This window comes from Microtus oregoni, unplaced genomic scaffold (genome assembly GCF_018167655.1).
Source record: "Microtus oregoni isolate MIOR12 unplaced genomic scaffold, Mior012 000110F_ref0000174, whole genome shotgun sequence".
Lineage (NCBI taxonomy): Eukaryota > Metazoa > Chordata > Mammalia > Rodentia > Cricetidae > Microtus > Microtus oregoni.
Genome location: NW_024544728.1, coordinates 942,359 through 958,718, shown reverse-complemented (window position 1 = coordinate 958,718; position 16,360 = coordinate 942,359). Strand labels below are relative to the sequence as shown.

The 16,360-nt window shown below is 42.9% G+C and overlaps 1 protein-coding gene across 1 annotated transcript in view; it reads left to right on the top strand.

Annotated features, from left to right (window-relative positions):
• The first annotated feature begins 1,356 nt into the window (after positions 1–1,356).
• The window catches only part of LOC121443642 (chondroitin sulfate synthase 3-like), a 218,975-nt gene continuing 203,971 nt past the window's right edge, over positions 1,357–16,360 (top strand). Inside the window, exons 1-2 of the mRNA XM_041645467.1 lie at positions 1,357–2,354; positions 4,950–5,233. Coding sequence (XP_041501401.1) covers positions 1,547–2,354; positions 4,950–5,233 — 1,092 coding nt within the window. The 5' untranslated portion in view covers positions 1,357–1,546. The remainder of the gene's footprint in view (positions 2,355–4,949; positions 5,234–16,360) is intronic.

Genomic DNA, 16,360 nt, shown 5'->3' with positions numbered 1-16,360 from the left:
GATGGTTAGACACACACATTTGTTCAGAAAACAATTTTGAAAAGTCTCCTTCAAAATATTATCTTCAGGTAAATTCTTCTCAATATTAAGAGTGATTTTCGCCAATACCATTGAACCATTTTGAGATCCCTTGCAAAGAGATGAACTGTCTCTTGTCAGTGTCTCAGAACAGGCAAGAACAAAAATTACACCTTTTATTTTATTTTGTGATTAAGTTTGACAGGATGATCTCCTTGGTTTGCATCTTTGGGGCTTTCTAATGTGTTCGCATTTTGTAATCATTTGCCGGTCCTATTTAGTCTTTCTTCCCAGACAGAAAATGATTCATGCTTATTTCTCCAAAAAAGACTACCAGGAGGAGGGGACAATTAGGCAGCCCCACATTTCCCAAGTCAACAGGTGGAGGACAGTCTTCACAAGTTTCTTGAGGATTGAATATTCTCCCCTCATATCCCCCATTCACCTTCATCTCTCCTGGTCTTCGGAGCGTTTATTTCCAATCTCAGATTTTGTTTCAGGAGACACCTAGTTTGTTCTGACCAGGGGGAGGGAAGGGGAACGACGCAGGTAGGGCGGCTGGGCTTGGGGCTGACCATTGCTTTCCTGGCAGTGAGTGGAGAGAGAGGGCGCGGCACAGTGGCAACAGTAAGTGTAGCCACTCAAAACCAAAACCGCCAAAGTGGCTCCGAGGACCCCGGGCGGGGCACAGTGGAAGAGGGTCACGCCAGGACGCCACGGGCCGTGGATTGTAAGAGGGGAGCCCACCCACGGCAGCGAGTTCTTACTGGGGACTCGGGAATTCTAGCTCGGAGTATAAACCCAGCCGAGCAGAGGCACCCGGAGGAGCACAACTGAGACCCGGGAAGCCGGGTCAGGAGGGCAGGGCGGGGCGGGGGCGGGGGCGGGACGGGACCCAGAGCTGGAGTCAAAGGAGGGGAGATCAGGGGACCGCCGCGTTGGAAGCCGGAGGTGGCCGTACAGGCGTCGTTTCCTTCCGGAGAGGAGGCTGGCCAGTCGAGCCAGGAGCTGGTTGGGGGGCGTCCAAGGGCGGGTGACGGGGAAATACCACGACCCGCGCTTCCCCACGCCTGGCAGCCACGGCGCGGGTGGCTCCTCCTTCGGGCCGGTCCCGAGCCGGGCGGCGGGTGGGAGGGAGGCGGGGAGCGAGGGCGGAGGCTGCGGGAGGAGGAGGGACCAGGCGCGCCTGTGACAGGGTGGCAGCCGAGAAGCGGACGCGTTGCCGCCGCCGCTCCTCCTCCTGCAGCTCCTCTCGCGGCCGCCACCGCCACCTCCGCCGCTGCCGAAGTTTCACTCCCGACCCTCGGCGGGAGGGAGCCCCGACGCGGAGCAGAGCTGTCGCGTCGCCTGGAGCTGCAGCGCACGGCCGGCAGCTCGGCGTTGGGATAGCCAGCTCGCGTTGGCGCCCAGGCGGCGTGCCACGGTCCGGGCTGGGGTCTCTGAGACCCAGCTGGGGCGGCAGCCAGCCTAGGGGACCCGCGGCATCTCCTACACCGCCCAATTTGCATCCGAGCCCCGGGTTGCCGCGATGGCGGTGCGCTCCCGCCGCCCGTGGGTGAGCGTGGCGCTGGGGCTGGTCCTGGGCTTCACTGCTGCGTCCTGGCTCATCGCCCCCCGGGTGGCCGAGCTGAGTGAGAAGAGGCGACGTGGTTCCAGCCTCTGCTCCTTCTACGGCCGCTTGGCCACCGGGCCCCGAACGGGCGCGCAGCAGCCGCTCCCCCAACCCCAGTCCCGGCCGCGGCTAGAGCAGTCGCCGCCCCCTGCCAACCAGGAGCTCCAGGGGCCACAGCGGCCGGAGGCGGCGCCCGGAGGTCCCAGTTTTCGGAGCAGCTCCTGGCAGCAGCCAGCTCCGCTGCCGCAGAGGAGGCGAGGACACAAGCCCGAAGGTGCGACGGCGCTTCCCGACGCTCCAGCTGCCAAAGGGGAACCCGAGGAGGAGGACGGGGGCGCGGCTGGCCCTCGGAAGGGTGGCCGGCCCGGCAGCAGCCACAACGGCAGCGGGGACGGGGGCGCCGCTGCCCCGAGCTCCGGACCCGGAGACTTCCTCTACGTGGGTGTGATGACCGCGCAGAAGTACCTGGGCAGCCGCGCGCTGGCCGCGCAGAGGACCTGGGCGCGCTTCATCCCTGGCCGCGTGGAGTTCTTTTCCAGTCAGCAGCCTCCCAGTGCTGCGCTCGGCCAGCCCCCTCCGCCTTTGCCTGTCATCGCTCTGCCGGGGGTCGACGATTCCTACCCTCCCCAGAAAAAGTCCTTCATGATGATCAAGTACATGCACGACCACTACCTGGACAAGTATGAGTGGTTCATGCGCGCCGACGACGATGTCTACATCAAAGGTGACCTCCCAGTGTTAGCTGTGCCCCCTGCCCACCTCCCGATTCCTTTCGTTGTTGCCATCCCCAGCCCCTCCACTGCCTCTCTGCCAGCACCTGCTCTGGCTTTCTGCAGCCCCTGGCCCGCTATCCCCACCCCTCGCATCCACCCACCATTCTTAGCCTGCCCCTCCTCTTCTGCAGTCTGGACCCTCCTCATACCTGCTCAGCTTTATTCACTCTCCTTGCTCTTGTAGTTGTTCCTTCCTCTCGGCGCAGGTCCCTACTCGAAAGGCCAAGAAAGGGACCTTAGAGCTAATCCAAAATCCATTCCCACCCCTCCCCCAAGTAGGTGATAGTTTCCCAGATCTGTCCAGAGGGGCGTGTCTCGGCTAGAGGAAAGCAAGATGCAGGATGCTGGCTAGAGCAGAGCTGGGGATTGCACGTTGCTGCTTTACTCCCCTGCTCCTTTGTTTCAGCTTGGTCTAGAGCAGTTTGCGAACTCCTGGGGTTGAGGCTAGTCATCTTTTACTGTCCCAAACCCGTGTTTGAACATTCTGTTGCCTTTAGAAACTTGCCCCCACACTGAAACTGACGTTGGGTACACCCATCAGCCCAGCGTGCTAGCTGTTCCTCATTCTCTGCCATAATTTAATAAAACCCAGAGACAATGGGTGGGGCTGCTCAAAGGTCAGGTGGAGAAAGGAGGTTGAAAGAGATTTACAGAGACCGCCCATAGCTGCAAGCTGCATCAAGCACACTAAAGGCAGGTTCTTTACAGTTCATCTTGGTGGTTACAGCATATGCCAGAACCTAGAACTACCCGGAACAGCATCACACAGCCACAGCATGAGGAAACTTTGTCAGGGAAGGGGCCGTTTATTTACAGATTGTCCGTGGTTCTGGACAGAGAATTTCTAAACTCAGTGGCTCAAACTTCCTTAGACCACAGGACTAAGGCTTTCTGGTTCAGATCGTGGAAATGGAGGGGAAAGATTACAAAGAAAGAAATGGTCTTTCTGTGCTTTCTAACTTCTTGTTCTGTGAAGGGCATCCCATTTCAGTGTGTGCTGGCTTCCTGTAAGTCTATGATTGTCATGATCAAGGTTAATACTCTTCACCAAATGTTAGGACAAGCAGACCCAAAGGTCTTCTTTGGGACAAGGAGTTGACCTTAACAGCTGGTGTTCTAACTTTTGAATTGGAAGGAGCAGAATCACTGTGGTGACGCCGTTTGAAATGAGAGGTTTTGATAATAACGACAAACAAACCTATTATGATTGCATTCCTGTAATGTGGTATTTATGGTTGATTCAGAGAAAAGTACCACTTTCAAAAGTATTAACACTTGAGCTAATTTTTCTTTCTGTTCCTTGCCTGTGGTACTTGGACTTGAGGATAATTATCTTTTTTCTCTCATCCAAAAATGACAGTAGGCATCGGGGGGGGGGGTCACACTCTACAGTGTACAACTGATAGCACCTACTTTTGTTATTTAATTCTCAAATCTTTGAAATATCATACTGTGTTTCCCTTAAAAATAAAAAGCATTTTGTATTAATAACTCAGTCATAGTTAAAAGAAATGCTTGTTGGGGGCTAGAGCGTGTGACAAAATAGTGGCCATCAAAAATGAGCGTCCCAAGACTGGTCACGAATGTGAAGAGGTTGACTATTTATTCTGATATATTGCTGTATAGAACAGCAAATGCTTTGACCTCTTAAAGATACAGAGTTTTATTTTTAAGTCCTTTCTTTTGATCAACTTACCACCCACAAGTCAACTTATCACATTATTTTTATTGTAATGGTTAGGGCCTTTTCACTCTGAAGTAATGCCTTCCCAAGTTCAGTGTCAACATGAAGTTTTATTTAAATGTCCCCTTAAAAAAATGTAGGTTGCATGTGCCTGAAGTTTAACTAATGAGAAACACCTAGCCAAGTCAATTATCATAAAAGAAGATAGTTGGATATTGGAGCTATGAAGGTCGCTAAGCTGGTGAAGTGCTTGCCTTGCCTGCTTCAGAACCAGAGTTGCAACCCCCAAAACCAGGTAAAAAGAAAAAGCTAGAAACAGTTGAAATACTCCCTGGGCCTCTCTGGCCTGCTAAGTTAGTCTACTAGGTGAACTTCATGCAAGTTCGAAAGACAGTCTCCAAAAACCAGGTGCCTAGAACCAGAGGGAGGACACCTAAGGTTGAAATCTGGTCTCCACATGCAGACATGTGATGATGTGTCCCTACCTATGAGGATATATACACAAATATACATACAAAGAAGAATATTTACTCGCTGTCAAAATACCTGCATTTGATATTGGGTTATATTTCCGGGAACTTCTGTCACCTCATACATAGTAACAGTCTTTGTTCCCTTATCTTTATCTCACCTCGGATTCAAGTTTGATGATCGTTAGACTTGTTAAATTTGTATTTAGAGTAGAGAAATAATCATAAGCTTGTGTTTTGCGAATTAAAGGAGGGGAAACTGTTTCTTCTTCCTGGCGGGGAAAGGTGTACACGGAGGTTAAGAGCGATGGTGGAAGTTCTCTCACTCCAGTGAACACAGTAATTGCCTGTGAAATGAGGGAAGGAGGTGACTCTCTGTTTTCTCTTTGTAGGTGATAAATTAGAAGAATTCCTTAGGTCCCTAAATAGCAGCAAGCCTCTCTACCTGGGACAGACTGGCCTGGGGAATACGGAGGAACTTGGAAAGCTGGGGCTGGAACCCGGGGAGAATTTCTGCATGGGAGGACCGGGCATGATCTTCAGCCGCGAAGTCCTCAGGAGGATGGTTCCTCACATTGGCGAATGCCTCCGAGAAATGTACACCACTCACGAGGATGTGGAAGTGGGTCGCTGTGTTCGCCGCTTCGGTGGGACTCAGTGTGTCTGGTCTTATGAGGTAAGCCTTGAAGTGTGACAGATACTTGTGGTATTACAGGTACATGCCACTTCACATCCTGGACTAAAGTCCTATCTTTACTTTTATTTGCTTAAAATTCATGGTAGCTGCCTTTATAGATTTGGGAATGATTGTGGGACCTATCTTTCTTATTGGACCCAGAGCCTCTCTGCAGTTTCTTTGTTAGCATGAATCTTAACTTTGAGCAGAGTTTTGGTTCCATCTCCATCAGATACAATTCCCCTACCCCCTCTGTACTTATGTTTTATGGTGTTTACTTGCAAGTGTATTCATCTGATGTCTCTAACAAGAAGACTAGTTTGAGTCTTGTCAACTATATTTTTTGTTTTTCTTCTTTATTTACATTATAACAGCCCTTTACTTTTACATGGCTAAAATCTGATTTCCTTGGGAATGTTCAAGTGGGGATTGAACACTCAGTGGGAGGTCAGCAATATGTCATTCATGGTGGGTTCACTTCCAACTCTTCAAACCCTGTGTTGTGTAGTGTGTGAGCAATCTGGGGAAACGGCTGAGGCTATCCACTTGTTCTCTAGACTTTAAGTCTATTTTGGTGGCAATTTATCAATAGCCAGAATTATTTTTATAATCAGAGGTGTGGGCTGTGATGAGATCGTGGCCATTAGTCTTGTGAACGTTTTCCCTTTAGAATTTGACTTTTAAATCAAATGAATTGTCCTTTAAAGTGAATTTCCTGAAAGATAATCTTAGTAACAATTGATTTGATGTTTAAATAATACATTGCAATTTTAATGTCGTTTTGTTTTCAGATATTTGGAGTGTACTCTTCTTTTACCCACCCAGTGCGCACTGTTTAAAACTGCATTTTAACTTCGTTGTTTATCTTCAGGAATTTTAGAAGTTTAGTGTGGAGGGCATATTTTATGAAAACGTGTGAAATGATTGTACATCAAAGTTCATGGTTCCTTTCTTCTTTTCTTCCAGGAGTGTAATATCACTTCAGTTTATTTAGTCCTTTAAACAAAATGTGCTGTGATACAATTCAATGAGGCATTTTGAATAATTATTATACACAAGGAAACTTTCTGGTAATTATGCATTTGGAACATGTATTAGGCAAATGTAGATGATGGTATAAGTAGTTCCTTTAATAATAAAATAGCAACTTTTGTTCTATAAACCCGTCCTTCGGCTTTGGTAATCCATTCCTGTGATTTCAACACTTGCATGTCTGAAGAGGAAGGGCTGTGAATCCGAGGTTAGCCTCAGATTTGTAGTCCGATTTCCTTAAAACCAAAACAAGCGTACTGAGAAGAAGACGACACCAAAGCGTTAGAGCTTTTCTCAGTAAAGGTAATGTCACTGACCGAAAGAAAAAAGACTTCTCTCTGATGTAAAATCATCTGCAAAAGGCAACAAATGCTTCACATATAAAATTCATTCGGTTTGTCTTATGGGAAGATATGCCACAGCCGTTTGTGAAAACAAAAAGGGGAAATATTTGATTTTTTTTGTTTTTGTTAATTCATTGTTTAAGTTAAACAGAAAGTTTTAGCAAACTATCTATTATTATCTTCCACGTTTTTTATTGATTCTGCTAGGAGTGTCCTGTCTTTTCTTAGTGCTTTATCTGTTCGTGTCCCATGACAAGAAAAACGTGCTCAAGTGATGTGCAGGTTCTCTTCCAGGCAGGGCTTTGGTGAAATTTCTAGTAACTTTTGCAATATGTTTTAATTTGGAACGACGCTTGTCCATCACTGACTTCAGAATCTCCTTTAATAGATCATTTCAACATTTTGTTCTAGTGTTGGAAAAAAGTCTCCTGAATGAAATTCCGAACAGCCCCAAGGCCTTCCTACAGTATTTAGCCTGTGGCAGGTTATTTCCACATGCCTCTCATCGAGGTCTCAGAGCTGTACGCTGTGCTTAGTGGTACCAAATCAGGAGCTGTGTAATATAACACGGATTCATAAACTTTCCTCAAGTATTAGTCATTCGTGATATTGATTCATCTGTGTGAAATGAGCCAAACAAAAATTTAAAACTTTTCGTTACTGAGTCCATGCTTTAATGATTTTTTGATAAAACACTGGAAAACTGATTTCTGTTTTATTTTAGAAATTATAAAGAATCTAATGGGAGAAAACTGACCGTGAAATTCAGAGTGCTTCTAAATTGTATTATAATGTAACCAAATTAAAAGAGAATGTATGGAATACATTATTTAAATATTCATTATTCAAGAATTCTAAACAGGTTAGAGTATACCAACTTAAAGAAAAATTACTCAGCTAATTCATAGATTAATTTCTAGAGCTCTGTTCCATTTTCCGAGTCTTTCATAAAGTCTCAACAGGCAAGGAAGTTAGTGATGTTCCATTTGGCCTTCACTTTCACAAACATCTGGGGACTCTTCTTCTTCTCTCTCCCTTTTTATTCCAGAAAAACAAAATAAGACAAAAAAAAAAAAACAATAACGAAAAACCCCACAGCAACTTTGCTCTCAGAAAATGAAAACTTAAATTTACACAGAGCCTTCTAGGCAAATGTTACAGCAATTATTTGTAATAACCCCAAACTGCAGGCAATCCGAGTGGTCTTCAGTAGCTCAGTCTGCTTAGTTTTCAGGAACTGATCTGTTAAGGCGGCTGAAAACTCCTCTTGCTGTTTAGGGGACCTTTGAGACACTAATGTATAACTTCAGTACCTAATAATCAGATTCTGGTATGCGGGGCACATATGTTTGCCAGTTGGCTCCTCCTTCTCTTCTCCACATGTACTCTCGCAGCCCCTGGTCTTTCATGGCACAGATAGCACCTGAGGCCAATGAAGAGTGCAGATGGCTACTTTCCCGCTTGGGACTGAATCATCCTTTTTTTTCAAGTTGTTAATCTTCAAGGACTTGCTAGGCTGCTGGTGGACTCACGCGCATCTCCGGTTCTGTGTATAGACTGAAGCCTGTTAGAAGGTGCTTCTGTTGGACTTACTCTGTGCTAGCATTGATTGGCACCTTCTGCTGGTGGAGCCTTGACTTGACTGTTGTTGATCTCTGTTGCGTTAGGAAACTGCATATGGCTTTCAACATTGGCTTGCCAATGGAGGTTTTAAAGTTTTGTGTTTTAAGTTTTGTTTTCTGATTCTTCCAGCAAAGGCAGGCAGTTTTCAGTTCTTTTCATGTCTCATTGGACACCAGGATTTTTATTTTATACGTCTGGCCTGAGCTGACAAAAACAATACTAATTTTTTTTTTGAGTCAAAGAACCTTAAGGCTACAAATTTTGTTAGATTATTTTCCATAAAATGAATGACTTTTGGCAGTAAGAATAAAATTTGTACTTTAAATACTTTGTCATGCAGATTATATGTAGTGGTTATTAACCCTGAGTCACCAATAATGCGTGGGTGTCATGTTAAGGAAAGAAATAAAAGCACCTCACCTTGGAGTTGATTAAACACGAGCAAGTCCAGATTTGAATTGTCCACGTTCTTTTCCCTGTGTTTTTTGTCCTCTGTCTGTTGTAGGAGTCTGTATCTGTGTCTGTATCTGTGTCTGTGTTTATCTCTAACAAAGGGCATTGCTCTGTCTTTACTGAGCATCACAGAAAGCATCACACGAGGAAGGGATGGGATACTTTACAGAAATCATTAATAAAGTTTTTACAAGGGATTAAATCATTGCTTCTGGTCCCCACTGACCCTAAGACAAAGCATCTCTGTTTATCAAGCAGTATCCACAAATGGTTGCTTTCCAACCTTATCGTAGATTTCAGGAAGTTGTTTTTCAGCTTCTGTATTTGCGGCTTTTAGCAAATGATGCACACACATTATCTGGGTCGAGAGCACGGAAGAGTTCCTAATTTAAGATTACAGCTATCCATAATTTTAGATGGTAAAACTTGTTTACACTGGAACCCCAAGGCAAGCAAGATAGAGTCTTATACTGGCCTTTAAAAAGCAAGTTAAACAAACAATTTGAGTACATCATAGGCTAGCAGTCTCCAGTAACTTTAAGCTGTGTTATTGACTCTGACTCTGAGGTCCAGAAAAAGTTCTAGTATGTTAGAATGTTAGCGATACCATCATAATACTGCATTGCTCAACTTTGTAAAAGAATCAATGTTTTTTCAGAAATTCCCATTAAAATTCTGTATCATGTATACATCTCTTTTTATTATAAATTATTTATATATTCCTGTTTAGTTACTAAGAGTATTGAACATTTTTACTGGAGTACTATCACTTATATTTAAGTTTTAAAATATTTTAACTTCAGTAATTATTCTCACCCTGTGCGTTCTACATTTGATCATCAAAGGTCAATGAAGAGAGTTATGTTTTCTCACTTTAATTTTTGTTATAAAATAAGCCAATAGAACGATATATAATTCAACTACATGTTGTTTCAAAAGCCAGTTCTACATTGGCAAAAAAATATTTTTCTGTGACTTTAGAGAATCATTTTCGTGAGTAAACAGAGTTTTATTTGACCCTTTTCGTATTTAACTTTATGCTAGAAGTCTGTTGTTCACTTTTGGCCCATTAATGGCAATAAGAGTCATAGTGAATTATATTATTTTACAAAAGGATATATTTCACGAGTTGTTTCTGGGCTTTTAAGTTAAATGGGGCGCTGAGACATTAGACTGTATATATAGTATTAATAGCATCTTATAGTTTCAGAGTATCTCTGCCATTCCTACAGGGTGGTCCCTCAGATCTCTCAACTTGTCCTTGGTCTTTGTAGGTTATTCTTTCATCCCCCTTCTGCCCTCCTCCTCCTTCTCCTTTTTTTGCCTTCATCTTTATCTTCTCTCTCTCTCTTTCCCTCCCACCTGTATATGAATGAGTGTGTGCAGCTGTGTATACAAGTCTGTATGCCAGTGACATCTCTTGTGTGTCCCTATGTGGAAGCCAGCAGTTGTCTATATTGGTTGTCTTCTCAGATGGTTGCCACCAGACGTATACCACTTAGGCCACTCTGTCCCCCAGTTCTGAATGCTGGGGTTGGAGAACTTGCTGCCATACATGATTTCCACTCTGGGTCTGCGCACCTGAACTCAGTTCCTCGTGGTGGCACAGAGAGCTCTTGACTCACGAAGCCATCTCTCCAGCCTAGTGACAGACGACTCCCTGCCTAATGATGGCTTAGCTCTGTTGTCATCTTGGTCGATGTCCCCAGAAGTCATTAACAGGTGTGGCAAAATCCAAGACAATGATTTTCATGCAAAATTCAGTCATTCAGAAGTGTTTTCTCGGTGTGATTCCGTCATTGTTTGTTTCTTGCCTAGAAGCAGCAAGCTTCTCTCCCTACTCCTTCCTCCCCCACCCCACTCCACAGGTGACGTCATCCATAACTGACTTCTGGAGACGCTGTTGCTGCCACACTGTTCTCTTCGTTGTTCAAAATAAAATCACCTCCGACGTGATGGGGTAAACAGTGTTGCTTTCAGCACTTTGTGAGCTTCATTCATTTCCAGTGCTAAGTGGTCCCTTACCACCTGCCTTGAGACAGTTTATGCCTTCCAAATAGATGTTCGCCAGCAGTTGAAGCGATTACTGGGTTCAAAAGATGCCTCCAGACAACTGAGAATAAACTGCGTGATAGCGTGACACTCCTGTCAGCTTTAAATGCTTTTCTTCCTTAATAACTCACAACTATTCTAATTTCTTGAAAAGAAAATCAAGTCCGTTTATGGTTCCACTTTCATTGTGTTGTTTTCTAAACCAGCATGTTCTTTGAGAGACATGAGTTCAGCTGTTTTTCTACTTAGCAAGTCAAAAATACAGAGAAATACATCAGCTATCAAAGTACAGTTTATTTGCTTTATACCACGTTTCGAGACATTTTGTTCAAGAAATTTAATTGATTTAAGAATGAAAAAAGTACTAAGATATGTGAGTCATTATTAAATAATGTCAGATACTAAAGCCAGTCAAGGAAGGTGGGAACTGAGCAGCACCAAGGCCCCAGAGGCCCAGTGCTGTTCTAATTTAATCTCCTAAGAAAGAACACATCAGTCCAGGCCCATTGTCAGCTTCAGGTGCGTTTCATGTTTTTCTGTCCTGGAAATGTATTGTACAAGAACAGTTTGGCAAGTGTGCTACAAGTTTATTAATTAACTGAATAGAAAGATTTATTCTTTAAAACTGAACAGGCACTGTTTTGGGCCTATTGGGAGCTAATAGACAATGAAATTGATTTCTTAATTGTTTTGAGAGTCTTAAACCTTTATTTACTGTTTATAATACTAACAGCTGCATTCTTCATTCTTTGTTTTCAATAGTATCTGAGGTTTTTTTCACTATCCTTTTTGCTTTCACTTGTTTTTTTGGAAAGTTATTTATTTATAAAACTCCTATAATAGTAGGTGATAGTTTAAGTATACAAATATATGAAAACTAGCTGTTAAAATTCAGAGTAATCCGAGAAAAAGAAACTGCAGAAGAATACATTGACAACTATAAAAATGCACATTGGATATTATCTTCTGAAACTTAAATAACATTTCTGAATATTAGGACCTAGTGAAAAGATGCAAGTGAGGGAAAGGAGTATGGAGAGTTAGCCAACCACATCCTTAACACATCAGCTAAGAGAAGGTCACATGGATGTTTCATAACATTCAACAGAAGCTGGGGCTGGAAGGCAGAAGGGAGATTCTGCAGACGTAGAGAACACACAGTTGTTAACAACTGCCCCAGTGTTTGGTGGATTGCTTGAGTTTGTTTTAAAGTATAAAGTGTACTTTAGAGACTTCTCCATGCCTACTGCAACTGTTTCAAATATTTTCTATTAAGCTGGCAAACAGATAGTTTGAGAAATGTATTTTTGTTTTTGTTGTTGTTAAAAATGAAGTTCGGGTGTTGTGCTTTTGTTGAAAAACTGTCTGTGGTGGGCTTGGGAATCTAGGGAAGGTGGGGAACCCCTGCGGATGGAGCACTCAGCTAGCTTAGGACAGGGCAGCTATCCTACCTGAGGAGCTCAGAGGAGGAGTGGGATCCCAACAACTGGGCCTAGAATTAAAAGCTCCATTGCATAACTAAGAGCTGATGGTCAGGAATGACTCTTTTCATTAACGGTCATTTAATTTTGAGGTAAAAACACAAATCAAAATATAAGAAGATAAACACTTAAATAAAAGCTGTATTTAATGAGGTAAGATCCTATAATACCAAGCTGATTTCTTAATGACATGAGGATTACTTGATGTACATGATGAGTAGCAGTCCTGAAAAATACATTTGTTAAAAAATATTTAAAATGATATGCTTATATAGCCAGCCTCTTTGACTTGTTCCATATGCCCGTGGAGCTCCTCTATAGGCAGTGTATCGTGAATCTACCATTTTCGTCTTATGGCACGGACAAGGAGGAGAACTAAGGCTTCTAACTCACCTCTTGCCTTCATATCTGACCCAGAATCTGGCTCCCATCTCAGATCTGTTTCTCAATATTATTTTTGTTCTGCACTGTGGAAGCTCCAGTTGATTCCAACTGTGTGATAAACTGTCTCGTAATAAAGATGGTATCACTATTACTCAACTTTATTAGCTGTGGCATCTCTTAGATATAAACTTGTTCTCTATTAATATCCTTTATTCCCATTGGCCACTCCTAATGGCAAATTACTTCAAGAACTGAACTATCCAATTCTAGACCCCAGTTTGGGATTTGTTGGCTGAATGGCCATGGACAAGTTATCAGGTCTCTTGTTTCTTTCATTTTCATTTCATAATCAATGAACCATGATGCAGTAATACTGACTTCAGAGCACTTCTGGTATCGCAGTGATATTTACTTCAGAACGCCTCCGAGAAGACTCAATGGTTTAATGTGTACAGAATGGTATTGCAGTAATGCTTACTTCAGAGCACTTCTGAGAAGACTCACTGGCTTCCTGTGTATAGAAGCATTTCGGAGTAGTTGCTAGAACTATTAAGCATCTCATGACCGTTATCTGTTTTGGAAGAAGCAAAATGCCATAACATAGTGCCAAGTTTACAGAATCATTGTGGAGAATTGAAAAGGTCGATACACTGAAAGTTTTTAGAAGCCTGCTCGGCACGCAATAAGCCATGCGTTCATGTTAACTATTTCTGATATCCAAATGGCAGTGTTCATATGCTTCAGCCCCCAAGAAGAGAGGAATGCCAATTAGAAAGAGTTTAGCTGTAATGTGTCTTTCAAAGGTCTGTTTTGCTATAATGGGGAAGCCTAGATTCGGTGTTTTATTTTCTTTATATTTATTTTTTTTAAGGTTTATTTTGTGTCCATCTCTGTGTATAAACATGAGTGTGTAGATGTTGTCAGAAGCCAGAAGAGAGAACTAGATCCCCTGGAGCTGGATACAGATGGTATAAATAAACCACCTGATGAGGGTGGTAGGAACCAGACTGGGGTGTTTTGTAAGAGCACTGTGTTCTCCTAACTGATGAGCCATCTAATCAGGCCAGTTTTGTGGTTCCTTATTTTATCACACAGTGGAATTCTCTTGGAGACTTTGAAAAGAATTGTAATATTGGAACCAACCGCTGGTCCAATGTATCAGCATCTCTTACAGGTGATGCCTGCACCATGGATATTATTTGACATTTTCCAAGTGACTAAGTTGATCCTAGTGTATTTCCTAAGTGACTAATGTGGATATAGTGCTGACATCACAGTGCCCATTAAAATATATGCGTGCATGTTCACATTGCTGCGGGAGGTGGAGCCCATGTCCTTGTATTCACACAGCAAGTGTTTTACCCACTCAGATAACTCCCCATTTTCATAGTATATGGATTTTAAGTGATTTCACATACTTAAGTACACACTTAAGTTTTGAGTTATTCTTTCTTTTCTTTCCTTTCTTGCAATCATAAAGACTAATGGAACTTAGTCAATGTCATTCATCTCTCTTGAACAGCCAGTCCCCGGTTTTAAGGCGGTGGTATAAGACTGTCACTTACATATGCATGTCTTCCTGCCTAATGATCATGCTCACATAGTGTTTTCCTAAAAAGAAAAAAAAAATCAGAGGGGATTTTTCAGACATTCTTAAACTATTTTTTACATAGTTTTATAATCCTTAAGGAATTATAGCTTTTCCTAATGACTATATAATAATAAGAGTTCAAAAATACTAGTAGACTGACTCCCATGATTCTGCTATCATAATATTGACCTATTGCATTGGATTGGTGCATTCAAGCCAAAAGGTATTTGAGTAACTTGCATGATGAACATGGTAGAGCAGAAATGGTAACATAGATTTTAAAATCTTTAAGGATACATTTGTTGTCATCTGCTTATCATCAACAAACATTTCTTTGCCCATCACTGTCCTGCCTGCTCTGATGGTGGAAAGTATGTGGTGCATAAGAGAAAGAAATGTGCTTCTGCCCTGCACAGTACTGTACAGGGCAGTTTCCAGACGAGGGAGAGCAGAGAAGGCTGACTAACAGCGTTGGAGGGCTTGGGCTAAGCACATCTTGAGATAGGATAAGTGAGGATTAAAACCTATATGCAAATCCAGTTATAAAAGACTTATACATAACACTCAATGGCCCAGCTATGTCTGTAGATGAGTGTGTGAGTCTTAGAATTTCATGGGACAGTGTGGACTTAGAAGAGAAGATGAGATTGTTAAAAATCCTTCTGGGTGACTGTAATGAACCACCCATATAGAAAATCAGTCCTGCAGGTAGGTACTTGGAAACTCTGATGAGTTCTGAGTGTAGAGTATCACACAGAGGTCTTTCTTAATGGGTTTAGTGTGGGAGGATGCCTTAGAGGCCTCGTGCTTAGGGATAGCGCCTTAGGAGATTTAGTTAAATCCCCTGACCACGTGAGGTGAATCTTAATAAAAGCGACAAGGAAAATAAATGAGCATGATGAACTAAGAGATAGTGAAGACGGAATTGACAGAGTTAGTGACAATCTAGGGGCATAGTGGTAGACTGGGGGAAGGGTACGATCACTCCTGGGCTTTGGCTGGAAGATGACAATATTCCCAGAGGTAGAGCATATGAGATGAGCAGGTATGGGTGATTAATGTTTCCGGAATTGGCAGAACACAGGAGAATGTCTACTTAAGGCTCATCAAGTTCTATCATTATTCATTTATTCAGCCAATAGTTGTCATCCAGGCATTCTCCCAGTGGTTGGTGTTTCAGAAAACACTTATCTGGCCGTATTTTCTAGATTAGGAAAGAAGGGAAACACACATGGAAAGGCTCAGGAAGGCAGAACATCAGGTCGGTGGTGGGGGCTGGCACAGCTCTATACAGAGTGCCAACCTGGGCTTTACTGGGAGGATGCTCTGTGAGGGATGCAGGTAACAAGAAAGAACACATTCAGCAAGGGAGCATGGACATGCAAGCTGAGAACCAGCTAGAAGGAAGCTCAAATGAAGTGACAAGCTGGAGAGTTCAAAAAATGCAAGATCAGAACAGAGAAAATAAGGGAGCAGATATCAGGGATGACTTTGAAGTTCTTTGGGTGGACTTTTCCAGAGAAAATTGAATTTCATGTACCTTAAAAAACTTACCTTGCTAGTGAGGCAGGGGTGCCCACCCACAGCCAGCATTATCTTCTGTTGAACACAGGCACTGTCAAGCTTCATTTCTAGGTAAAACACTATGTAAATGATCATCTTACAGCTGTCTGTGAAGACAAGGGCCCATGGGTCCTTCAGTCAACTCAAGGGCCTGAAGTGGGGAGAGTATTTGAGACTGGAAGTCTGAGATTGCCTTGCAGAAGAAAAAAATTACCATGTCCATGGTGTGACAGTCCTATTTTTTAATTATAATTTTATTTTTCAAAGCCATTGTTTTAAACTAATTTAATGCTGAATATGGTGGTGTGATAAAGTAATATTATAAAATACGGATAATCTTATGGCATATATACATACATACACACACACACACACACACACACACACACACACACACACACATATATATATATGAAAATCTATTTCTGTTAGTTTCCCTTCCAGTAACACATTTTACTTTTTAAAAACTAACAGAAACCTTTGATTTAGTTGCTCTCCCTTGTTATTACTTTGTATTTTCATGGGAAGTAGAAGATGTAATATGCATATTGTTCTGAACATTAGGGTTTTTCGGTTATGATCATTGCTGGGAGCCATAATTTGA